The following is a 27550-nucleotide window of genomic DNA, read 5'->3' on the forward strand; positions in this document are numbered from 1 at the left end:
TGGGTTTTTCATAGTTTTTTATTGACAGTTTGTACAAAAAGAGGTATGATCACATAACCAGCAAAAATAGGCCACATTTACTCAAAAAAAAAAAAAATAATAATAATAAAACAAAACAAAACAAAAAAAAAGTCAAAAACAGAAAGAAAATAACAGGTGTTGACAAACAAAAAAATGTTAGTGTTGGTCATGTTAGACTGCGCAGTACAGACAACTACACATGAAAACTGCCGAATATGCCACTGAACTTGAAATGAAGATTCTGAAATGATTAATCTGTCATGTTCAATACTTCTGTCAAACAGTTAGGCTCAGTTAACTGAATGCTCAAGTCTGTCTGAATGTTCCAACATCGCTTTCTGAAAATGCCTTTTTTTCTTGAGTATCTTCATAATGCCATTAAAGTCTCTGTGAGACTGTGAAGTTACAAGTGCATATGTTGACAGCAAACTTAAGAGCGTCAGTCATTCACATCTGCAAGAGATCACTTTTTTTTTTTAACAGGGCATTACTTCTTAAAACTAAACACGAGTATCTATGCACTCACTTTACTCATCCATCAACAACACTTTTTTAAGGATATTAAATGATTTTCTGAAAACAAAAATGATTTCTGTTCAATAATTAGAGCAATATTTGCTGACCGAAATCATGTTAGCTATGAGTCCGGCTCTAATTGCATAACATTTGATGTTGTGTGTATAATCATCAGTAATGAAATATAAAGTGTGTTGATGAGCATTACAGTGTTTCAGAGCGTAATCAGCAGCATTACAGATACTGAGGATTCCAAATGCACTCAAACTGGACAGAAAAAACGTATGTATGAAAACACAATGCCAAAATGCACATCACTTTCGCGTATGAATGATGGAAGCTAACAAAACCATGTCTTTTGTTTTATTTTTTGCTCCTAGAAAAAATACTGATACTATTAAAAATGTTACAGGACCACTAAAGACTTTGCATGGGATCTATCAGCATGAGGCTTTATATAATAGGCTCATGTTATCATTTTAAACTATTATTTTACTCCAATATTCTGTCATTTGCTCTTCCGTCATTCCAAACTCACCTAATTTAATCATCTTCAAATGAATAAAGACATCAAATCAAGATATTTATTATTATTAGTATTATTATAATAAATAAGAAGAAGAAGAAGAAGAAAAAGAAGAATAAATGTCAATCCGAATAAAGACTGGATAGCAATGTATTTAGCACAGAAACAAAGTTTGCTTGCTTGATGCGCAACAACCAATGACATTTGTTGTTACAGGTCAAGCAGGTGTGATTGAGCTTCTGTTTGCTGATCAATGTTTATACATTAGATAAAAAAAGACTAATGAATAAATTTGTTGATTGACATCAAACATGTCTCTTCAGACGACCTGAACCACTCAATTTATAATCTTATAATTTGCACCCCTTTAAGAACTTTTGAGGCATTAGAATTCCCGATCATTACACTTTTTTAAAGGGCAAGCAATCTCTTTTAGCTATGAAAAAAATCTTAATTTTTGTTCAAAAGATGAACAAAATTCGCAAGAGTTTGGAATGATAGAAAGGCGAGTAGATAATGACAAACGTTTCATTTTGGAGTGAACTAACACTTTAAGCCAATGTATAGGAAACGGAATTGTAAAAAAATGATAATATTAACAGTTTGGGATCCTTCAATGGAGGGTGTGAACATACAGACAACATTAATGTAAACAAACAATTAGATGAAAACATTTTGGAAGAGTTTAAAGGGTGGGTGGGCTTACTCCATGTCAAGCAATGAGTCAAGGGCCAGAATGAGGAGTGATAAAACAAAATGATCAAAAATATATATAAAAAATAAAAGAAAAAAAAATAAAGAAAAAAAATTACATCCTTCTGAGATAAAGCTATCAAACACACACAAACAAATGCAGTCATTCAAATAATACTACTGCATAATCAGTGGACTTAAGTTATGAACACTGGATATTTGATATGCATACATACAGTATATACACATACGAGAATATCCTTCACTAAAAGTTTAGTACACTGAACTGTACAAGAATTTCCAAAGGGAACTGTTCAGCAAAACACTGTCTTGCTTACATAGTAACACTATGTTTTACAATAGAAGATTAAAATTGTCCCAAACTGAAAAACAAAATAAAAAAAGGTTTGCGCAAGCCTAAACAGGCCACAAAGTGCATATACGGTCAGTCAGAAGCCACTGTTAGAGGAATCCAGAGAGCGGGACATAACCCTGCGGCTTGTATTCCCACTCTTAAGTGGAAAAAAATTGACTATTGCCTTTTGACGAATAATATCGCCACAAAGTGGCATGTTGTTTGTAGGCAACATGCTCAGAGTTAGCACTAGCCACTACCATTTAGCAATCGGTAAATACATCTCTGGCTCTCGCCGACACCTGGGATTCAAGTATAGGCTTTTGCAGCAATGAACTGTGGTGATAAATTCGAGAACGCTCCACCATCTTAGTAAAAAAAAAAAAAAAGGCCCAGTGATGCAAGCAGGACAACATCTCCCAATTCTAAAATAGCAACCCGAATATATACTATACTGATATTAGGACAACGGTATGATCATCAAAAACGCACACACACAAAAAAAAATAATAAGTATGGTTAAACATAACATGAACCTAACGAAGAAACACTTCAGTTTGAAGCACATGAGGGGCCACGGGTCACGTGACCATCAATTCAACGACAGCAAATGGACAATTGTGCGTGGACAACCATCTGCAGGTTTGGAAAGAGTGGAAGGTGACCTCTAGAGGAGAATGCTTGAAACAACCAATGCTGGAAAGGCAAAAAATGCCATGTTTATGAAATGGTGAGATCGAAAAAAGAAAAGAAAAACACCCTTAACTGTGCCACATCTGAAAAACACCATTGTGTGCTGTTTTATCATTTATATATTTTCTTTCCTACAAAGTCACTTCGGATCCCAACAGGCTCGTTTTTTTTCTTTTTCTTTTTATAAAGCAATGGCTCAGACAAAAACAATTTTTGAAATGGCTTTTTTTTTTGTTATTTCTTCTGCCAGGTTTGTGTTTTTCTTCAAGCATTCCCCTCTCTGATTGTCCTTCTCAGAAAACATTTCGAAACGAACAAACCACTTGTCTGTTTCTTTTTTTGAAATGCTGTCCAGACTCAAATCCCTCTCGTTCTCGGAAACTAGCAGACCCTTTTGAGGGGGTCTAGGTTAACCGTGCGTTTCTTGGATTTGTTCTACTTCCTTTGGTCTAAGCCTGCGACAATCTCTCTCGGTTTCCATCTAGCTTTCGCTTTCTCACCTTGTTCATCTCTCTGTCTGTCTCCCTCTCTCTTTCCTGGTCTCTCTCCATGTGTTAACCATTGAGCAGGTAGACCACCAGCTCATAGGTGCACATCATTATAGCAGTGTTAGGGATCTGTCGGACTAGGTGAGTGGTGAGGCCCCGGTACAGTGCTCTGTAACCCTCCTCCCGGAACACCATGTTTAGAGTTTGGAAGAACGAACGATACTTGCTGCCCTCCTCTCGTAGTCTGGTACGAATAACCTCTGTCATTGGAGAAAGAAGGGGGAGAGAAAAGAGAAAAAGACCAAAGCGTTACTTGTCAGGGAAAAAAAAAAAAATCTAATAAAATTTTCATACAGTACCACTACAACGCATTCACTTCATTTATGTTACCCTTTAATTTCTAAATTATACAAATATATGCATTTATTTTAATTATATAATTTTTATAATGATAAAATAGAGAAAATTACACAAAAAATACTTAATACAAATTTATAAATTGTAATGTAATGTAATTTACCTCTGAAATTTGCTTAGCTAGCCATAAATATTACAATATTTCATATTATAGGTGTGTAACGGATCACGGTTGATCTGTACGGATCACAACCCACAGTTTAGAACGCACGGGACGCATGGATTAATAACCAAAAAGAACTTATTGTAAAGTAGTAAACTGTAAAACCGTGATCTTTTTGCCCAAGGTTATCGTACCGTTAGAAACTTATACTGGCCCATGCCTATAGGCTTCTAGTTTTGGTTTTATTGCTCAATATAATTTAGTTTATAACTCACTTTTATACCAAAAAGATGAATTTTATTTTTAACCTGCTGTTAAATACTGCTGAAATGAAGGAGTTTCTTAGTAAAGATCAAATTTGGAGTAGCCTGCTTTGTTAAATTGATATCATTTAATTAAACAAATCAAAGTAATTTATTAAGGGAAAAAAATAAATAAATAAAGAGTAGCACTCACCGTGAGGATAAGCGATTGATGTGGCACAAGTCTTGGAAGTGGCAGCAGCCAGCATCATACCAACAAAGTCTGAAGCGTCTTTTACAGATTCATCTTCGTCGTCCATGTTAGAGTTGGCCTTGTGCTCAATGAGTTTGCGTTTAATGCTTTCATAGATGACAAAGTGGATGACAGTCTCTGATATACCAGCATAAGAAGCAGACATGCCCCTGTAGAATCCCCGTAAGCCATCTGACTGATAGACACGCCGGACGCACTCAAACGCACTCATGCGCCGTTCTCCTCGGTTCCTACACAACACAAACACATTTCAAATCAGGCTATATTATTGCCTTTATTGATGACCTCTAAAAAGGAAAAAAATACTTCATACATAGCTTGGTTGTTCATTTACATTGCAGCATTTTGGGGACTGCAAGTTATGGAAAACAATAGCAAATGTTTTCATGTAAGCAACAAAAACATGATCATGTGAAAACTTTTACATCATTTGCATGCATATTACAAGTCACGTATTTATTTTAAGACATTAATTTTAACATATAAAGTGGTTTATGGTTCTGCTCCAGGTTACATTTGTGACTTGATATCCATTTCCTCTGCCTCTCGCTGTCTACACTCTGCCTCGTGTCCTACGCTGTTTCAGCCTTGCTGCAAACTCGGCACCATTGGAGGTAGGGCATTCTCTTTCCGTGCACCCAAACTGTGAAATGCTCTTCCCACAAACATTAGGAATGCTGGAATGCTGGTTGGACTGTTTTAAGAAGCTACTTAAAACTCATCTTTTTAGGACTGTTTTTAATTTGTGATATCTCTTTATTCTTACTGTGTTTTTTATTGTATTTTTTTATTGTTATACTGTGCTTTGTTGTTTTACTTTCTTGTGAGCGATTTGGGTTTTAGAAAAGCGCATTATAAATAAAATGTATTATTATTATTATTATTATTATTATTATTAACTACATCATCATCATGAAAACATACCCTCAAATTGCATTTTTAATACGTAACATGCTTTAACAAAAAGTTAAGATTGCTAATTTTTTTGCAATCGCAAAGGAGCAATGTTGTTGTATTAAGATGTCAGATTTTTTGGTAAGTGTGAGCAAATGATACCCATTTTTGCTGATTCCGATTTTCTTTCCAAGAACTTTAATTGACAGCATTCACAAACAAAAATATACTTTTTTTTATAATAAAATGTACTAATTACAGAGTTATTAAAAAAATATGAATTTTAAAAGGATTGTTAATATAAAAAAATATTACAATAAACAGTTTACTGCAACATTACTAACAAAACAGCCATATCACTCTGCAGTCCAAGACCGGTTACTCACTGAAGCTAAGGAGGGCTGAGCCTGGTCACTACCTGGATGGGAGGCCACATGGGAAAACTAGGTTGCTGTTGGAAGTGGTGTTAGTGAGACAAGCAGGGGCTGTCACTATACTGTTGAGTGTATGGCCATACACAATACTTATGTGTTATATAAATACACACATTAGATTATTTACAAAACATGTAATTTTCCACCGTTTAGAACTTCAACTTTTCTTATTTCTTTTCTTATTTTTTAAGTCCAAAGAATAAAAGCATATACTAATGAAATATGTTGATTGATTGATTGATTGATTGATTGATATTAGTAAGTATAGTATAGATATTAGTAAGATTTGTTTTACTATTATTTTATAGATAAATATTTTCTGCATATTATTTTCTGCATATTATATGCATCTGTACTAAAAAGCAAAAATGCATGCTGTCATAAATGTATAAGTCAGTTTTGCCAAATATAAATAAATTAGATTTTAAAAACTATTGAGATAGAAATTTTCAATTTTTTAATTTGTTTTATTTATTTATTCAGTAATTACTTGATGTATTTTCGATTAAAATGTGGCCTAGGTCAGCTTCAAAAGTGTAAAATATCTTTCTAAAGCCAAACCTTTGAACAGTAGCGTATATACCCAATAGTTTTACTCACCTGGCATCAAGCTGCAATCGGGTCTTTATAAGCCAGATCGGGTTGGTTGCTGTAATGGCAGTGAACCCTGGGAAAAAGAGATGATCTAGATCAGGCTTAGAAGTGATACTGTCAAAGTAACTCAGAGCACACAACATTCAGCAGATCTAATGGCTCTAGAACAGACAAATTGTCCCTAAAGAAACTCAACTTTTAAGAGAAGTGCTGTGGACGTCCCTAAAATATGCTTATGGCTGGTTATATGTTTTATATGAAATGAAATCTCAAACAACAGCGTGATATGAACTACATGTTCTCTTCAGGAATGCCCAGCTTCTGATCTCAGGAAATCAGACACTTACTTGATGAACAAGAAAGCCATAAGCACATCTTAAAGAGTGGCCACAGCAGTAATTAAGCCCTTTAAGCTAAAGAATTAAGCGGTTTATCGTCTATAACAGGTCTCTAAAACCAATATAGCTTTACTTCTTGAACATCTAGCCCTATCCTCAACAGCATTTTACAGATCAAGTGAAGTTTAAATGAGGTAAACATCTTGAAAGTAGAGAGTCTTAAGCACCATTATTTAGTTACATAACTGCAGACAAACTTCATGTTAGGAAAATTATTATTATTATTATTATTTTTCTCACAGCATGGGCACTGAATTATACCACTGCTGTGATAAAGCTGAAAGCATGCTGTGCGGGTACTATTGTGGCAAGACGACAAAACATTAGTGAATGAGATTAGCACAACAGCATCCGAATATTAAGGTATGTGTATGCAAATTAATGTTAGGTGCATTTTAATAGATTTAAGAGTGCTTGCATTGTATTAACAGCCTTCAGCCAGACATCGGTGTGAACATTTTATCTATTGGACTAGAGCAATATAAAAGCTTGTGCTCGGTGCACAAAATATGCCCCAGCAAAACACGAAAGAGAGCATAAGACAATGGCAATTGGAGATGAAGGTATTTGTGTGTGTTTCTAACAGTACAGTATAAAACATCAGTGTTTTCTTAAGCTAAACAAACCAAAAGAAGTCTATTGAGCTAGAGTAGAAGCTCTAGAGAGGATAAGAGTCCTAAGGCAACTGACTGGTGAAGTGGGAGGGGGGATGACAGATCGGTACAAGAGAGTAAGAGAGAGAGAGTGTGTCTCTGACGAGTACTCACAGGGGAGGGGCAAAGCTCCTCTCCTCACAGCTGCAGGACGAAGCCTGCAGATATGGGGGGCAGAGCAGGCTGGCTCACAGACCCTCACGCAGGGTGAAAGCTACAGTAAAGGCCTAAAATAGACACAGGCTTTTCTGTACCAAAATCACAAGCAGGAGTCCACATGCCCCTCAGAGTCAAGTCAAACCCATGAGGGAGTGGAACACGTCAATAAACCACAACCACCACCCAACCCAGCCCCACCCACCAATTACAACAAATAATGACCATTTCTTCATTTAAAGTGTCATTCACCCAAAAATTCAAATTCTGTGATTAATTATTCATTTTTTGTGTCAGTCCAAAACAATAAGTCCTCATTTTCAGAATTCAAAACATTTTAGATGAAATCCAGGAGCTCTTTCCCTATAGACTCCAAGGGTAGTGAAATATTCAAAGCCCAGAAAGGTACAAAAAACTAAAACTGTTAAAACAGTCCATGTGTCATTACAGATTTGATCAAAATTTTATGAAGCTACAGGAATACTTTTGTGAGCAGAAAAATAAATAAATAAATAAATAAAATAATGGCTTTATTCAAGTTCCCTCTCTTCTGAGTGTCCCGAGTTGGCGCTGAAGAGAAGAAACTGTAGAGTTAATTTTTTAAATATATATTTTTAACCTTTATTGGATAGAACAGTGTAGAGCAGTGGTCCTCAACCACCGGGCCAGGAACCGGTACCGGGCCGTGGTTCAATTGGTAGCAGGCCACACAAGAAATCATCAATAATTATTATCATTAATGAGTCTGAACAATCTTTTATTTTGAAAAGTCTTTTACTTTGAAAAATGACCATAATCTCTCGGTTACATCTCAGTCAAATGAGCACCCAAATTTAACCCACAAGCAGCAAAATGAGTAAGAAACAGACGTTTAGGGGCTGTTCGCATATCACGTCTTCTCTAGAGTTCGCACAAGTTCGTTCGTTCCAGTGGAGGTGTGCGGCTTGCGTGCACAAGCGGCAAGACGCATTTGCGTCTTCTAGACGCACCTAGTTGAATGAATGCCAGGAGCATATCGCGAGTCATGTGACAAGAACTGACCGATCAGCTTCAGCATGTATGGAATATAGACATTTAGACTAATTATCTCAGACCAACATACTGCAACAACTGCAGTGCTTTGTACTTTTTCCATAAATAAAACTTGTATCAGAGTGACAACGTTTTGTCGGCTTGTCATCCTCTGAGAAAACGGTTGATGGTCGCCTAGCAACCGGAGAACAACCGCATCCAGGAAATCATTGGAAAGATCAACAAAGGACCTCAAGCCAGGAATTGAACTCGGGTGCAGTGTTATTTGTCATGTACTTAACCACTAGGCCATTGGCGCGGACTTGAATTAAAATTTTGTTTTGTTTTTTTGGGCACACAAATAAAATTAAAAATACAGATAAAACTACTGATGACACATCTGATCAGTCTCGCTGTATATAGAAGGTCCGAAAGCTCTTGGATTTCTCTAAAAATACTTAATCTTTGTTTCAAAGATTAACTAACGTCATAAAGATTTAGAATGACTTAAGTTTTATAGATTTGAAATGACAAAGGGGAGTAATTAATGACAGAATTTTAATTTTGGGGTGAATTATCCCTTTAAACAATTAAGAGAGTGCTTTCATTTAGCTTTTTTATAGATAGAAAGAGAAAAGATAGTTTAGATCTATAGATAGATGATAGATAGATAGATAGATAGATAGATAGATAGATAGATAGATAGATAGATAGATAGATAGATAGATAGATAGATAGATAGATAGATAGAGACAGAGAGAGAGACAGAGAGAGAGACAGAGAGAGAGACAGAGAGAGAGACAGAGAGAGAGACAGAGAGAGAGACAGAGAGAGAGAGACAGAGAGAGAGAGACAGAGAGAGAGACAGAGAGAGACAGAGAGGGAGACAGAGAGGGAGACAGAGAGAGGGAGACAAAGAGAGAGACAGAGAGATTTTTGAGTTTTAAAGGACATCATTAGACCAGTGTTTTGAATTGAAATGTAACGGTACAGAATCTTGCTGCAGTAACACTGTTTATCTTGATCATGTGATGTGAGCTTTATAAATGTTTGCTCATATAAACAGCTACAAAATGTTTATATCAACAGTAACTATAAGGAGGGTCAGAGGCAGTGCATGTAAGAATCAAATGCTAACCTTGTCATTCCTGTGGGCAAAATCATCACGGAGTGCAATTTTGAAGGTAATTGGTAGGATTAACGGTTTGGAAATTATTACTGCTTAGTATTATTACGGAAATTATAATTGTTTGGGTACGTAGAGATGAAGAACTAAATTAACCGATCACCAAATATTGTTATAAAAATTATTTTGTCCTCAAACATTTTGATCAACACTTTGATACACATTTCTTCTGGATTCTTTGATTAATTTAAAGTTTAGGAGAATGATATTTATTTGAAGCTTAATTTCAAAAGTTATAAATATAAATATAATGCAACTCTAAATGTGACTGTATTTTTAATATGTGCTTATTATTATAATTATTATTATTATTATTATTATTGTTGTTGTTGTTGTTGTTGTTGTTGTTATTATTATTAGGGCTGGGCGGTAAAACTAATTATTTCACGATATGTGAAAGTTTATTTCACGGTAACAATATATTTTACAATATAGTTACTTATAAAGTTACTTATAAATAATTACAAAAAAAAATTACAAAAGGGCTTAAATATTTAAGAAAAGGACTTGATCTTTGATTATTTCAGAAATATAGTAAACAAAATATGACTTTTGACAAATGACAAATTCCACTATGTCAAATGTCAGTTTTAGGTGGACAGACTTTATTTTTATAAACATTTCAGAAAAACCATCTCAAAGATATAAAGTACATCTAAAGTATATAAAATATAAAAATATAAATATGTCAAGGAAATATCAAATAGTTTTTTCCTTCAAAAATACAAAATATAAAAATGTTTATTGATTTTATAATATTGATATGAGAGCTAGGCCTGTCACAATAATCAATAGATCGACTTATCGAATAGAATGTGGACATGTCGTCAGTCATTTTTGGTGATGCAATATATATATCGATGCCCATACATAAAAACTAAATTCCAGCCACATTTCAGCTGATTGCGCAACCTCTCTATCTCTACTGGAGGTGTCAGTGTCAATATGGGTAAAAAAAAAACACCATAATATTTACTATAAATTACTATAGTATATTTTTTATTTGGGTGCCTGATGAGCTGTTTCTTTTTACCCTGGACATTTTTGTTAACGTTTATTATTATTATTTATTTGTTATGATATGCGTTCTCACATTCTGATTCCAATGCCTAGTTATTAAATTGTTAAAATTACTATAATTAAATCAAATATTTTTAAGAATAAAATATTGTGTTCTTCGGAAGAGCGTATGTGCATTATGATGCTAATATGGTGTCAAAATGGTCTAAAAATGACAATAATATTGTTTATCTCAATACATTTTAATGCTATATATTGTACCACAAAAAAATAGACATTGTGACAGGCCTAATGAAAGCACCATTTAATTCTTCAACACCCACAAGCTGTTAATCTTAGAGGCCTTTTGTAGCCTTTAGGGCTATTTTATCAGAGAAGTGACTTTATCTGGCTCTATATGACTCAGTCATAACCTTACCACAACCATGAGCAGTGTGTGGGCCATACATGACATGCATCAGGTTGCAGGAACTTAACTGTAAACCGATGCTGATTCAAAGACCCATTAAGAGAGGAAAAAGCAGTCACCTATGCTTTAGTGAGAAGAGAGTCGCACGCGCAATGCATATTTCATGAGCCTGTCCCTAATCGGATGCCAATTTTCCATTGGGGACCTATATTTAACTACTTTTGTAACACAAGGGCCAATGCGTGCTGTAAGACTAGGTTTGTCCGACTACGAGGCCCCTCTTTCTCTTATCTCCTGCGCACAGACAGATTATGCTAAGAATGTTTAAATTGTGAAAAAACAAACAAACGTCCGGAGCATAGGCTATATATTGCAATCTAATGACAAGGTTAGCATTGAGGATTAAAACTAAAATAAAAAAAAGAAATGCATGTAGGTTTTCACTGAATTTACCTTTACAGGGGTTACAGGCTGGCAACGGGGCCATGTGTCAAAACTGCGTGACAACAAGGAGGTTAAAAAAAAAAAAGAAGTGCAAACCAGCTACAGTGGCTACAAGAATTGAAATAACCATCATTAAATCATCATTATCATTAGGAGAATCATGATCATACCGGTGAGTAGAGACGTGACTACCTGAGGCGTCCCGATCCCGCCCGTGCAGTGTCAGTCGCAAGGACCGCTGCCCACCGCGCATGGCACTCTACATGTTAGCGTAGCGCCCTGCTAGCGGCCGCTACTACACACAGCACAGACAGCGTGTGAAGCCAGACTGTTTAATAGCACACTGGCACGTAATGACTTATGTCCTCCAGCCCTCAAAAAGTAGAAGAAAACAAAAAAAAAAGAAACTGGGAAAGGAAAGCACAATCCAAACTTTGAGGATCTTTTTCTTTGAATACTGCTAACAAGCATTCCAGCATATGCTTGAACATTAGCCTATTTAAATAATAATTCTTTAAAATTACTACCATATTTACTGGAAATCATGTCAGACATGATGTCCTCTGTTGTTAGGATAACAAAACTATAATTAGTGCTAAAATTGGTGATGTAACGGGTCGCAGATCTCATGGTTTGAATCACATTACAATTTTTAAGTCATGGATTTTTCAGATCAACAAAAAGGGAGAAGACAAATGTTATTTGCTTTTCTATTTATTATAAAACAATACTGCAAGCAACTTTTCGTTTAAACAAACATAACTTGGAATATGATATTTTAATAAAAATATTATCTAAAACAAACAAATTCAATACTGTGAAAAATTGTCTTTCCCACTATCTTCTACCGTTGCTGATAATGCTAAAAGTATCGATTTAACATTATAATCTTGTACTACAACAACACATATCCATATTTAATTTTTGGTCTTAAATGCAATCAATGTTTGAATAACTCACTGATATAAACTTCATGTTTCATGTCAAGTTGCATTAAACTGTGAATTTAATCGTTACCAAAAACATCAGTGTTTATATCTGAAATACAGACTGTTATCAGAGTACTTCTGTATTATTTGATCATTTATAACACTGGCTGAAAAGATTAAAGACTGAATCTCTTTCTTGGTCAGACGCATAATTAAATGCAGCGCAAAGGATTAATAACCATATTCAAATTATTTATTCGGCATTATTTATAATTTAGTTTGCATGGGTGTTTGAATTGAGATCCTGATTTTTATATGATTAATTGTGCAGCTATGGTTTAATGCAGGCTAAAGAAGTAGTGCCAGAAAACACCCAAGAAAGCATTTAGGTACCACCACAACTTCTTCGTCATCATTATATTTTACAGGGAAGACAAAATGCTTTCATACAGGTAACCTCTCTGCATCATTACAAATTTAAGAATAATCTACAAGTGTAAAAAAAAAAAAAAAATTATTAATCCATGAGTCACGTGTGTGCGGAAGTGTGTGATGAGTCACACCCCTAGTTAAAATGATTGGAAATAAATGTATTTAAGATAGGATTATGGGTCATGGAAGAAAAACAATACTCAAAGAGAGCAAGGTACGAGGGCGCAACATGGCAGTAGCAAAACATTAAATATATTACTTCCGTTTTAAGCAAAAAAATTTAAACAACAAATGGTGATATCCATTGAGGGGAACTATTCAATTTTACTCCTCAAATTCCAGGTTTAAACTAAAATTATAGCATCATTTAAATGATTTATACATTTAAAATATGGTTACAAGAACAGCCTTATTTTTTTTTTAGTATAATTTCAATTCAATTCATGTTTATTTATATAGCACTTTTTACAATATAGATTGTGTCAAAGCAGCTTAGCATAGTTCTAATATAGATGATAAAAAAGGGATATTCCAGAAAATACGGTATATATTTCTCTTCAAATTCAATTTTCTGTTTTCTTTTGCATAGCATACTTTCTGACAAATGTGTATTTTTTAAATAGTTTGACTAAAATGGCTAGCTTGAAACAAACAAGTTTGAAATCTATGCCAATTAAGATATATACTATTTAGATCCTTAAAGTCTTTAATTGTGCTTTCGCTCTAGATGCTGTCATACCTTGAGAAAGGTAACCCAAAATACGGGCCAAATAACCATGACTAAACTCCCCCATTTGTATCAGATAGTCACAAGGATAAAACATTTCATCGTAACAAGCTGTCATTGCTAAAAACAAAAGCGATTGACAAACATTGGTTAGAAACACCCCAATGATGCAATCACTGGTTTGTGAACACTAAGAGTGAGTATCATTTAGTTCAGTGTGTGAAATACAACCAAAGAAAGAAAGAGCCAATGCAAACCTAAGCCAAAAAAATGCATTTAAATGAAAGATGTAGCTGCGATTCTTACCTGCTAAACCAGCGGACAGCATGTGCACCTGAGTAGAGTCAGGATCAAACACATTGTTCAGCTTCTCTTTGGATGTGGAGTAGGCAGCAAAATATATTGCCCTGTGGACAAAACAGAAATAAACAACAACAATTGGTTCTGAGTAGGACTGCACAATAGATTGTTTTAGCATTGAAACCTCAAGGTATACATCTGCAATAGTCACGTCACATAGATATGCAATGTTGAGTTTGGATTATATTTGAGCAAGAGTCACAGTTCAGAACACAAGATTTGTGGAGTTACTGCAGAGTTTAACCATAATGGAGCGCAGTATAATTAATACAATGATACAATATAATTACCATGAGAGAGATTTAAGTACTCATGCACAAGACCTTTTTCAAGTTGAAAGTTTAAAAAAGAAACATTTTATTGCATTCTATATATACAATAAAGACCCTGAATTTGTATTTTTTACATTTACAAAACCACAAAGTATGCACTGCTTATTTCACTTTTATATTTTCTTTATTGTGTTTATCTACTTGGTAACACTTTTGGGACCAATTCTCACTATTAACTAATTATTAGTATGCATGTTATTGAGATATTGGCTGCTTATTAGTACTTCTAAATGACATATTCTGCATGAGATTATTCTACATCCCTAACCCAATACTTAAACTACATTAATATATATTAATAATAAGCAAATAAGAAGTTTATTGAAGCAAAAGTCATAGGCTGCGTCCGAAACCGCCTACTACTCAGTAGGTACTGCCTTTGAATTTAAAGGTACTACTCGGCCGTTAAAAAAGTACGTTCTATACAGTATGAATGTGAAAAGTATGAATAGAATTCGGATGTACTACATCCGCCATTTTTTCATGGTCACGTGCGTCAATTGCGTCGCTTTACTCCCATTCATGAATTCGCTCGCGGGGCATCATGGGATAGCGCAGCATGCATGGGATGCACACTCTAGAATCTCGCCGGAAGTAGTAAGTCATCCGGGTATTTCTCGCATACTGATTTTTGAATTCTATGAATTCAGACATACTACTCGGCTCGCATACTGATTTTAGCGTACTATATAGTATGGAAGTATGCGGTTTCGGACGCAGCCATAGTTAATGGTTTGCTAATAGCGAGAAGTGAAGCTTCAAATACAGTGTGAATATAAATTCTTTTCAAATAGTGCCACACTATGCAATCATTTGGTAAAATAGTATAGATACAGTATATTGCACAAAAATAAAATAGGGCAATGTCAGATTTTTTCAATATCGTGCAGCCCTAGTTCTGAGGGTCTGGCTGATAAGTTTCCATACATTAGTGTTTACTGGAAAGGAGAAAAGAAATCTTTGTTTCTTTCGATATTCTCTTTTAAAAAATCTATTATTTATGGTATGTTTCAGAGTTCAACGCTAATGATTTTTTCTACTAGCCCAAAATTTTTACTGGCTCCGCCAAGAAAAAAAAAAGAATAGTTATTTTAGACACATATTTTAAATAATGTGTCAAAAATTATGTCTGTGAATCTAATATATTTGAAAAATGTTAATGCATGTATAATGAGCAACATTCAAAGTGTTATGCAAACAAAAAGAGCAGTTTGGAAAATGTGCAAGTGTTTTATTACAGTTCTAAATTGTTTTACAAAAGGTAGCGGACTTGTCAAACTGATGGCAAATTGTACAAAACATCACTTGATTTTTCCATTGTATTGTACCCACGTAAATGTCTGCTTTAAAGATGTTAGAAACAGACCTTTTTTTTTTAGCCTTATAATTTTATTTTGCCACCATGTTGCTGTCTCTTCGCTGTACTGTTTTTTTTTCAGGTTACAGGAAAAAATAATGTGCTCACAACATCCAATCAAATAAGAAAAATCGAAAAGCACTATGGTAGTTATGACATCACAGAGAAGGTAAAACTGAAAGGCTTAAAAGCACAAACTGTTTCTCAATTCTAAGTCTGTATTTGTACACAATTGACAAATAGTCGCAGGCAAACTGAACTTTAGTGACTAAGAAGCACTGGCTTGATTGGGCCAGTAACAATACTATCTACGGTCCCAATTATCTCTCATGCTGGCCCCGGGCCATCAGGCATTCCTAATTGTTGACCCCTGTGTATCATCATATTAGTAACATGTTGAATCTAATATCATCTGGTAAAGCTAGGCGATTCTAAAAATGACTGGCTGATTGTTCATTATATATATATATATATATATATATATATATATATATATATATATATATATATATATATATATATATATATATATATATATATATATATTGCAACAACAAAGCAGTGATGAAAAAGCTAAGAGTGGGTGATGGGGCATGTCATCAGATCACATGTCCTGTATTAGCAGATTTATTTCCTTAGACAGGGCAAATGCTGAAAATGCTGACTAAAATAAATGAATAATCTCCAGGGTTATTTAAATGAAAATTTCCAATGTAGGATTTAATCCATCCTCAGTGGGAGGGTTTTATGTTTTTCTTTGCTCTAATCTAGGTTACATAATTCTCTCCCTCTCACTCACACACACAAGGGTAAATTTTAAGGTCTTAAGCGACCTGCCTACAAGGCAAGCAGCCATTTGTTTCCTGATGAGCTGCTCATAAGCACATGCTTCTTCACACCCCTTCAAAAAAAAAAAAAAAAAAACAACCAATCAGCATCCTTCCACATTTGACTAACAGCCAATCAGATCCCAGTTTAAACATCTGCCAATCCAGTTCTAGTAATACTGCTGCATTTTGGTGCAGGGATACAATTTGTTCATCTGAATGAAATAATGTGACCTTCACAAGAGGATGCTGCATAAATAATCTCATGCTGAATATTGGATAAAGGAATTTACAGCCTGATGTGAACAGTTAAAAGTCAGTTCGTGAGCATAGGCACACACCAAACCATATTATTACATGCGTGCATTTTAATCTTTACGTAATACAGTCACGAGGCAATCATTCCAGCTGTGACAGTAGAGGACATAAAGGGGATGCTGGGAAATACATGCACAGATGGGGAGAAACACACGCACGCACACACCTCCTGCAGCATGAAAAGAATGCCAACACTAAAATAGTTATTTTAAGTGGCAACACCATCTCACACATACCAACAAAAATGTGATTAGGCTGCACAGACATGCACATGAAGCTTAAGTAAATAAGGGTATAATAGTAGCTGCTCTGAATCACGATGATGACACTGCAGTCAATGAACTGATTCATATCAGTTAGAAGGGAAATTCACTAGAACAAAGCAGAGAATGCAAGAGCCACAGACACAAATTACTGTAGTCAAATGTTTAATTTTGGAACAGATCAGGTGAGAGCTATAGAACTACAGCCGAGTTATGAGTTCATAAATATCAAAAGTATCTAAAGCAGGGATGGGCAAACTTGATCCTCGAGGGCCGGTGTCCCTGCAGAGTTTTGTTCCAACACTAGTCAAACACACCTGAACAAACTAATCAATGTCTTCAAGATCACTTGAACCCTATATGGAGGTCTGTTTGAATAGGGTTGGAGCTAAACTATGCAGGGCACTGGCCCTCCAGGATCAAGTTTGCCCACACCTGATCTAAAGTGTATAATCACGGTTTGGTCAATCGATTATTATTAGAGTAATAAGATGCAACGTTATGTTTCAATAATATTCATATATGTTCCGAAATGCTTAAAAAAAATATTGTTTTTCATAACTAAATGACAGAACTTAACTGCAGTGCGCAAAATGAAAAACAAAAAGTCACACATGCAGTTTGGACACCTTTTGCAATGGACCTGTGAGAACAGCATAAAACCTAATCATTTCAATTAAATGAAGTAAATTTTCAAGTAAATTAGACCTAGTTTGATTTCTTATGAAAGCAAATGACCCAAATCTCCTTATGTTGGCACAATGGTTTATATGGTTATATGGTAATATATTTAAAAAGAATAATGACGACTTTGTAGATATTTTACTTTGTATATGGGTATTGTAAACGCAAACGAAAAAAAAAAATTAAAAGTGTCCCAATTATTTTGCCCAACTGTATATTTTTCTGTATTTTATGTTACTATCAATAAAATGACATTTCATTGACTTGTGTTTTTTTAAATCAGTGTAATTTAAGTTGTTGAGTTCATTTTAGTCCACCAAAGCTGATGTAAATCGTGTTGTGTTATGAATAGGTTATATGCACAGAAGTGTTGTTCAGCCACTGAAATCTCCCAGTGAAAGATCGATATGACTATTTTCAGTTTCACTTTTCAGCCTGCTTTACTGAGGTGAAGTTGGTTTTATATTCACATTGGTTTATTTTTGAACAATGTCGGCCTTCCTCCATCCCCTGCCGTCCAAATAAGCTAACCGGCTTGCATTTTGGCAGATGACCTACTGCACCTTTAATTCTAACAGAAATTTCCTCTAATCACAGAAACCGAAACACACTTTGGTTTTGAATACAAGTCCTACCTGGATGGAGCCACTCCCACCAAGTTGGGCCCCAGCCCCCTAAAGAGTGAGCGAGGACCTTCTTTCTCCAGTATTAACCTGAAACAGAGAAAGAAAGTTACATTAGATATGCATCAATATAGTGCTTTATTATAACAAATAATACTTAATATTTGTTGCAATATTTTCAATAAGTTATCGAGACAAACCAAAGGCTCAAACAAAGTTGGCAATTTGGAGGACCAGTGTTTAGCTGTCCTTTAATTAGTACTATTTGCTGTGACAATAGTATACATAAGTGCAAAACTATACAAATGGCAGTGGTTACATACAAAAAAAGGCCGTTTCCTGCAGAGTAGCATTATACAAATTAAGTGAAAATCAATGTTTTGCCTCCAGAAATGGACATGTTCAGACTATTTTAGAATGGCTCTTTCAGAAGTTTGTTCAAAAACACTGCAGATGTAAGTCATTTTCTTCTGACCTACTTTCCAAACCTTTTCCCTCTGATTCTGGAGTAACACAATAGGCCCGAATACCATCGCTTGCCGGAGGCCAAATAAAGTGACTCCAATCCTGGAGAAGACATAAGACTACACCCAGAAACCTAGGATTGCAACATTTTTGCCAGACTAGCAAAATAATACCAAATGCGGCTTGTAGAGAACTCAGAAATAAGACTACTTACAAAAGGGCCAAAAAAAAGCCATATTCAGTCAATAAAATGTATGATTTTCGTTTGTAGAAACATTATATATTCATTTTATGGCCATGTAAATGTCAACGGCTGTTCTACAAGGCCTTTTTAAAAAGTGTTAACAACAACTTTGAAGTGGCAATGAATGTACTTTGTATTATTAATTAAATATGTTTTGCAGTATAAGACTGTCTACTCCCACTTCATATCAATTGTCTTTAAATAGCATGTACATCCATTTAAAAAAACATAAAACTGTTAGGTGACACTTTTGCTGCTATTGTGCTGCCTTATGTTTAAGGTTAGGAGCATGTTTAGTACAACGAGTATGCAATGCATTATGCATTTGTATAATACAAATGTATTAGCAAAAATTAATTACAGTTGAACTTACATGGATGTATTTTCCAATGTCCAATGAAAATATATTTTTTATAGCCCTTTGGTTCAAATATTAGCACAATTCTCATTATAAACAGACAACACAGATAATTGATTAGGATTAATTGATTAATTCCTTTACAATGCAACTCTACGACTGCTTTAGATTAATACTATAATGCTTGCATGTTGGTAAAAGATAAAAAAATATTCTTACTGTTGACCTTATAGCCAAAAACAGAAACAATTAATATGAAAACATTCTGAAGGTCCTTTACAGTAGTCCAGCAACCACGTTAGCAGAATGTGGTAGCTGACATTTTAAAGATTAGCCATTTTCTGTCCTCATTCTGACTGTCTTGTCTCTACAGATGGCTGCTGCAATTTACTGTCAGCATGAGAGACTAATAGAGAAGAGCTTTCATTGCAACTTCAAAGTCTAAAAAAAAAACCTGTTAACCAACAAGAACCTTTAAACATGAGCTTTACAAGTATATGTTTTACGGAAATATGCAATGTTTTTACCAGTTTCCACATGCTGTTTTTGAAACATTGCAACACTGGTTACAATAACCCAGAGCTTCATATATGATGTTTGGATTTGGGGTACTTACTTGAGACAGTGCAGAGGCCCTGGTGGGGCCATACGGGCCACGCTGGCCCCATTCACAGTGCTGAGCTGAACTTCAGAGATGTAAAACGTCACAGAAGAAGACTGCAGCCTCGTCTTCACCACTTCCAAAGGACATGTCAGTATTGCACCTACAGTGCCACCACAGCTAGAGACAGGAAGTAATGGATAATTATTTATTCACACAAATTCATTTTTAATGAAAACAACTGTATTAGACTTGAAAATTGATTTTATTATTATCATTTTCAAAGAACCTAATGCGAGATGTAATGTAATTAGGCATGGGACGATAACCGTTTAAGGTATAACATGGTTTGGAAAAGTCAAGGTTTCAAAACCGTCAAAACTTTCTGTAATACTGTTTCTACGGTGCGTGTAAGAATTTTTGTTTGTATTTTTTATCGTTGTTTAGGACAACAGTATTTCCAGCAAGAAAATATCCAAATATGCTGTTTTTAATTGTTTTTAATTGTTTTTAAATTTGTTTTAAAACAAATTAAGAAAACAGAAGTTGATTATTATTTAGCCTGACGTGTTTACTACTCCAAAATATTTAAAATGTGTCATAAATTATAATATATTGTTTTCAAAGGGGATTTTTTTTTTTACCCAGACATTTAAAAAGAATATATTTTAGAGCAGTGAGCACGGCACCGTGATACCGTAAAACTGTGATATTTTTTTTATCCAAGGTTATCATACCGTCAGAATCTTATACCGGCCCATCCCTAAATGTAATGTATTTTATATTGAATGCCATGTCAGCAACCAAGGCTATTTTCAAGACTAGAACAATTCAATTATAATAAATTTAAAATGACAAACAATTGAATACATAAATTAAATGCATTTTTAAATAAATTAAATACGATTTTTTAGTGTTAATATGTGAAAAAATTTAACAATTATCCTGGTGTCACTTTGTTAAAAATGTCCTTAAAGTTCATTTCATTAAAAAAAGCCTCCTGGAATTGTAAAAAGCGGGATAGTTCAGTAACCTAATGTGAGAAGTAAACGTTCAAATAAACAAGCAACTGTTTAAACTTACAGAATGCTTCAATGACTTGGCATTATTTAAATTAAAATTTGATTTCATTTCAAACTTTATAAATATTTCAGTTGTTATTCTTAATTTAACACGGCTTTGCCAAGCATTAAATTGAATGATTTCAGAAATCATAATTGACAGTAGTATATAATTTACTGAAATATTTTAATGTGAACTATTAAGGTTTTTAAGAAAATAAAACCATACGATATTTACATAACTAATTTTGATTAACACTTTTATATTTTGCTATAATAAATATTTATTGATAAAAAAATTAATCGAAAAAGGCAAAATACTTATGTGTGAATAAGAAATAAGTTGCTAATATTAAAATGTGTGCATTAAGTGTCAAAGGATTTTTCCTCCAGCTGACATCTACAGTGAATGCAGCCTTGTCTAACATCTGTATGTGGGTCAAGTTTAACAAGTATTTGCGTGCATGTATGTGTGAGTGTATGTACAGAGCAGGAGTAGCAGGGGGGAAAAAGGGTCCAACATGCAGTGTGCATTGAGGTCAGGCCAGGAGAAAACCTGCATAAACCAACAATACTAAAATAACCTAACAGCACTTATCTGTCAGAGTGTAAACCAAACAACAGATACTTCATCTTGATGGCTTTTCATTAATCCACTTTATCAATCAAATCAGACTACAAACATGATACCTACAAATGTCAAAGGTCTAGCAAAACGCTTATCATTCAAACTAATAAAAAGCTCAAACAGATTCCTTGCTTTTATTGTGTGTGGAAAGTTAACAAAGCAAGCTCTGAATGATGTCAACATGTTAAACCCTCTGACCTCAGAATTGATTTTCTGTTTTCTAAATATCTCAAGGTCTATTTTGTGTGTTGCCTTTCAAAAGACCGACCCACATACAGAGAGCAGCTGTGAACTTTGTCCCAGATATGGAGCCCTCTGGTTTGCTGCTGCTATAGTTTACTCACTTACCCTCTCTCTCTCTCTCTTGTTGGACAGTGAACAGAACGGTCATGCCGACTTCACCAGTAAAACTCATTTGCCACTCCTAAAAAACTCTCATGGGCATTTAAAAAAAATTCCACTTAATGTTATTATTAATAACAAAAAAAAAAAAAAACTATTACACAAGAAGTTTTGTTTTTGAAAAAAAGGGAAGTACTTCAAAAAAAAAGAGGAAAGATATACATTTATTTATTTTCTTCTGAAAAAGCAAGACCGCATAACCAAATTGAAGTCCCCTAGTTAATGATTTGTTTAGTTCTGAAGCCAAAAAAAAAGTTTGCACTTGAGATTTACACAGTCGTGTTCAAAGTGCTAAAAGTGCCAAGAATAACACAACAAAACTGTTGGCTACAGTAACTAGGCATACTTAAACAGGACCTGAAATCAACAGGTATTCAAGTCCAGTCAAACAGTTTCAAAGACACTGACATCTGACCAAACTGGCCAAGTGAGTCTTGAATCATTTGCAATGCAGTTCAAAGACACAAAGTGTGCATCTACATGTGTACTGTACAAAAACATGTCTATATTTTGTACTGAGCAGTATATATTTTGGAGTCAATTATTATGCATTTCTGCATATTGAAAGTTTAAAGTTGAAGAATGAAAAACAAATGGTCAATTTTCACTACATGAATCCTGAAGGATCACAGTTAAGTTAAAATATTTAGCTTAATATTCTACTGAGGAAAAAAGTAACCCTTAATTTGAATGACCGGAGTGTTTGATTTTTTTCTTTTTAGTTGAACCATCCTTTTAATACCCAGCAAACAACTTTGGATTTGATAGACGTCTAATAGACATTTAAACTTAGACAGCTTGGTTAAAACAAGGCTAAACTTGGGCTATCAGTGAAAATCTATGTCAAATAGACAGATTAGACAGACTTTATATGTGTTGTATTTATTTGATGACTAGTCTAGTTTTTTCCTATTTTTAGACGTCTGTTAGAGTTTCACAAACGGCTAAAATTTAGCCTTGTTTTAGACAAGACGACTATGTTTAGATGTCTATAAGACATCTATTAGACATCTTTTAAAAACAAAACATGCTTGCTGGTAAGGTTTGAACTATCACAATACAAGTGTTAAATTATAGAGAATTTTAAATTGTGAATTTTAAAGTGGCCAATTATAATACATATATGTAATCATATTAAAAGTATGTCTTCCCTGCATAAATGTTTGGATAAATTAAATATTAAAATAAAATGCATTTTTAACACTGAAATTTATGTTGAGTGAGTGTCAACTACTGATTTACAGCAACAGCTGCATAGTTTGTAAGGGATGCTTTCAAGTCTTTTTCAAAGGTTTAAAAAATATATAGAGTTGAAGTCAGAATTATTAGCCACCCTGAATTATTAGCAAAGATGTTTATTTTTGTCCCCGATTTCTGTTTAACAAAGAGATTTTTTTTCAACACATTTCTAAACAATATTTTTAATAACTAATTTCTAATAACTGCTTTATTTTATCTTTGCCATGATGACAGTAAATAATATTTTACTAGATATTTTTCAAGACACTGCTATACAGCTTGAATAAACAAGACATTTAAAGGCTTAACTAGGTTAATTAGGTTAACTAGGCAGGTTAGGGTAATTAGGCAAGTTATTTTGCAACAATGTTTTTTTTCTGTAGTCTATCAAAAGACAAAATAGCTTAAAGGGGCTAATAATTTTGACCTTAAAATGTATTGGGAAAAAAAATAAAAACTGCTTTTATTCTAGCCAAAATAAAACATATAAGAAAAAAATATTATCACACATACGGTTAAAATTTCCTTGCTCTGTTAAACATCATTTGACAATTATTTGAAAAATAGAATTAAAAGGGGGGCTAATAATTCTGACTTCAACTGTACATATATATATATATATATATATATATATATATATATATATATATATATATATATATATATATATATATATATATATATATATATATAAACATTTTACTATGAACTGACAGGGGAAACTTATTTCCACTGTTGAGTGATCATCTATTCAATGACAAAACCACCATCACCAAATTGTTTACTGTACAGATCACTGTCCAGTGTGTGTCCAGTGGTCATGCTCTAGAAACGGTATGAATGAGCTACTATGAAAACACTCCCACCAATACTTTGCAACAGAATGTATGATAGCTATAGGAATATGACCACAGAGAGCAAACAAAAATATGCCGCTGTTAAGCTTCTTGTTAGACATCTTATCACCCTTCAGGGTCGCATTCATCAAATGACCTTAAGTGATATGAGCTTGTTAAAGAACCATACACTCATCTCATATCTCTGCTACATTCCTGATTATAAACAATGGTGAGGTTTTAACCTTTGATTCAAAAACTGAAACCAAAATGATGTTTATATAGGCCTCAAACAGAAAACGAACAGCCAGGGACGCCACGGGAATGAGAATGGAGTCAAAAATAGCTGTACTATACTAAAGAGATCCGTGTCAAACATCCAGCAGTCAAGCTGACAGTTGAAACCACAGGCCTACAAACAAAGCCTCTGATTTTGCTGCAGGAAATGGTATTGCTTCAGGTTCAAATTAAGCATCTAGCCTCGACTTTTTTCCTGTCTCTAATCTCTAAATCTGCATGGCAAAACGCATGAGTGAAAGAAAGCATCAAAGCAATAACGTTAGCACTTCCTGAAGAAGAAGAAACGGCGTCGTGAGACTTCCAGATGATTCTGTCACAACAACACTAGGGGTGATCTGTTGCATGACCTTGCATTCACAAACTGATACGTAACGTAGTATATGAAGAAAAGCTGACAGACGCTAGCTGGATTATTTACAGGCAGCTTTGATGAATGAGCATCAGTGTGACCTTTAAAACGTTCGTCCTGCTTTTTAAGAAGGAATGTGTCTTACATTTGATTTTAAAAGCAATCAAGCTCAACGGTAAATGAATGGGGAGTCAGGTTGACAGCAGTGTTTGATCGGTCTTGCTACTCACCCTCCAGCAAACAGATGAACCAGGGTGTCCCTCTGACTCATCCTTTAGCATTCTCCGCACCCACACCCAGGCCTGCAGAGCGAGCAAGAGCCGGACAGCTCCGCCGAACCCGCTGCGATTCTGTTGCACGGCTCAGGTTTATTTATGTGGATGAGAATACTGAAGCACACGGTTATTCAGCCCGACGTCTCGCGGGCAAGATGCGTCGGCGATGCGGCTAGCCAAGTCCGCTAACGGCTGCCGATGTGCGCAGCTGCCTGTTTTCTGCCTCCAGCCGACCTGTTTTCAGTTTGTTCCGTTCTGTTCTTGTAAACAACACAGACGGCTATCTGATTTCGAGGTCGTGGCTGCAAGGGACGCGGTTTTTGTGGAGCTAGATCCGTGTGGGGTCGAAGGCGTCTGTGATTCAGAAGCAGAAGCGCTGACTGAGACGGACAGCAGAGACGGTATTTACGAGCCAATCAGAAACCGCAAAACAGAGGCCGCGATTGGTCGGTTGGTAGAATGACGTTGGTTGCCCCGCCTCATCATGCTCCTTTCACATGATCACGCAATTGATAAATCGTAAATATTGATTTATGCAGGTTTTTGAGGTTCAGAAGACACATTTGCAAATGTGTTTATAGGGTGAATAGAAATCCGCGTGTTATTGTAGTGCATAAGAAACGTCAGGTGACAAATAATTTTAACAGTGCAGCGCCAGATTTACATTTGAGAATGAATGAGGACATTCATAGTGGGCTGTTCACAAATATACACATATTTTCATGGAGTATTGTGAGACTTGTTTAATGCATGCGTACTTAGTCACATGGGAAAATATTTGTTTCTGATAAAGTTTAGGAAGGAAGACATGTAAGGACATGTCCCCGGCTTAAAGATAAGTGATTTGATTATGATTAAATGATTTGATTATTTTTGACACTTATTCGAGTTTTTATAAATGTTCATAAAAATATTTATAGGATACTAGTTATGTTTCAGCTGCATTATAGTTATTCATTTAGAAATGGCTTTTTGGTGGTCTCTATCAAATTATTGTCTATCTATCTATCTATCTATCTATCTATCTATCTATCTATCTATCTATCTATCTATCTATCTATCTATCTATCTATCTATCTATCTATCTATCTATCTATCTATCCATCCATCCATCCATCCATCCATCCATCCATCCATCCATCCATCCATCCATCCATCCATCCATCCATCCATCCATCCATCCATCCATATATATATATATATATATATATATATATATATATATATATATATATATATATATATATATATATACACACACACATAAATATGCAGTTTATAACAAAATACAATCCAGTATTAACCCATTAACATTAGTAAAAATGTATTTAATAAATCATTAATTTATACCTGGACAACATAAACAATTCTCTGAAAGGTTTTCAAAATAAATCATGAACATTTCAAATAAAAATTGAAAAATTTAAATTTTTTTAGTTTTTTACACAGAAATACAGCAATATTTACTTATAGAGAAATTATTTCTGAAAATGGTAAACACTCTAAAGGGGGTCGCACACCGTATGCGCCGCTCAGCGACATGCTGTGTCGCGCCATGCAGCGTCGTGCATTTTAGAATTCTAAACAAATTTCTATCAGGATACGCACATGGTGCTGCAAGTCGATGGCTCTCTGCGGCGTCCAGATACGGCTCAGGACACTATTCATATTTCTGCCGCGCCACAGAGCGCCATCTGAATAGTTTCAGTTTAAATAACATGCGAATGTGTGTGTCTGGTGTGCGATACTTCCAACTGTCATGTGCGCGCTGTACTGCTTAGCTTCTGGTGTGCCACCTGCTTAGGTACTCTGTTCTAAAATGCCCTGAATGCAAAAAAAATACAAATCTGTGAAAATAATGTGAAATAAATTATTAATAAAATAAAAATGTATAAATTAATAGATAATACATAATAATTAATTCATTCATTTTCTTTTCGGCTTAGTCCCTTTATTAATCCGGGGTCGCCACAACGGAATGAACCGCCAGCTTATCCAGCACGTTTTTACACTGTGGATGCCCTTTCAGCCACAACCCATCTCTGGGAAACAAGCATACACACTCATTCACATTCATACACGCAATCATGCTACCCACTGTGCCATCATGACATCAGCTATATATCTATTTAAATATAGTATTATTATTATAGGTTGGCGCAGTAAGTAGTGCTGTCACCTCACAGCAAGAAGGTTGCTAGTCCAAGCCTCGGCTGGGTCAGTTGGCGTTTCTGTGTGGAGTTTGCATGTTCTCCCTGCGTTCACGTGGGTTTTCTCCCTACAGTCCAAAGATATGCGGTACAGGTGAACTGAGTAGGCTAAATTGTCCGAAGTGTATGTGTGCGAATGAGAGTGTATGGGTGTTTCCCAGTGATGCGCTGCAGCTGGAAGAGCACCTGCTGCGTAAAACATA

The 27550-nt window shown here is 34.8% G+C and overlaps 1 protein-coding gene across 5 annotated transcripts; it reads right to left on the reverse strand.

Moving 5' to 3' along the window:
• slc25a36a (solute carrier family 25 member 36a) lies at positions 1 to 25521 on the reverse strand. Of its 5 annotated transcripts, none has more exons than XM_087239250.1 (7): positions 25093 to 25521; positions 18859 to 20227; positions 18392 to 18469; positions 13922 to 14022; positions 6257 to 6323; positions 4269 to 4558; positions 1 to 3552 (listed from the first exon to the last, which is right to left on the reverse strand). In XM_087239250.1, the coding sequence occupies exons 2-7, from the start codon at positions 18957 to 18959 to the stop codon at positions 3359 to 3361; spliced, it is 831 nt and encodes a 276-aa protein (XP_087095376.1). In that variant the 5' UTR covers positions 18960 to 20227; positions 25093 to 25521; the 3' UTR covers positions 1 to 3358.
• Between the last annotated feature and the right edge of the window lie 2029 nt (positions 25522 to 27550).

The sequence above is a fragment of the Danio rerio genome, chromosome 2 (genome assembly GCF_052040795.2).
Source record: "Danio rerio strain M-AB ecotype USA chromosome 2, GRCz13ab, whole genome shotgun sequence".
In the NCBI taxonomy this organism is placed as follows: domain Eukaryota; kingdom Metazoa; phylum Chordata; class Actinopteri; order Cypriniformes; family Danionidae; genus Danio; species Danio rerio.

Excerpts from the sequence above, each read along its gene's own strand:
- slc25a36a (XM_087239250.1), bottom strand. The coding sequence starts at position 18,959 with ATGTCTTCTCCAGGATTGGAGTCACTTTATTTGGCCTCCGGCAAGCGA. Across the intron at positions 18,470-18,858 it reads AGAGGGAAAAGGTTTGGAAA|GTTAATACTGGAGAAAGAAG; the intron begins GTAGGTCAGAAG and ends TCTCTGTTTCAG. Across the intron at positions 14,023-18,391 it reads GTGGGAGTGGCTCCATCCAG|GGCAATATATTTTGCTGCCT; the intron begins GTAGGACTTGTA and ends TTTTGTCCACAG.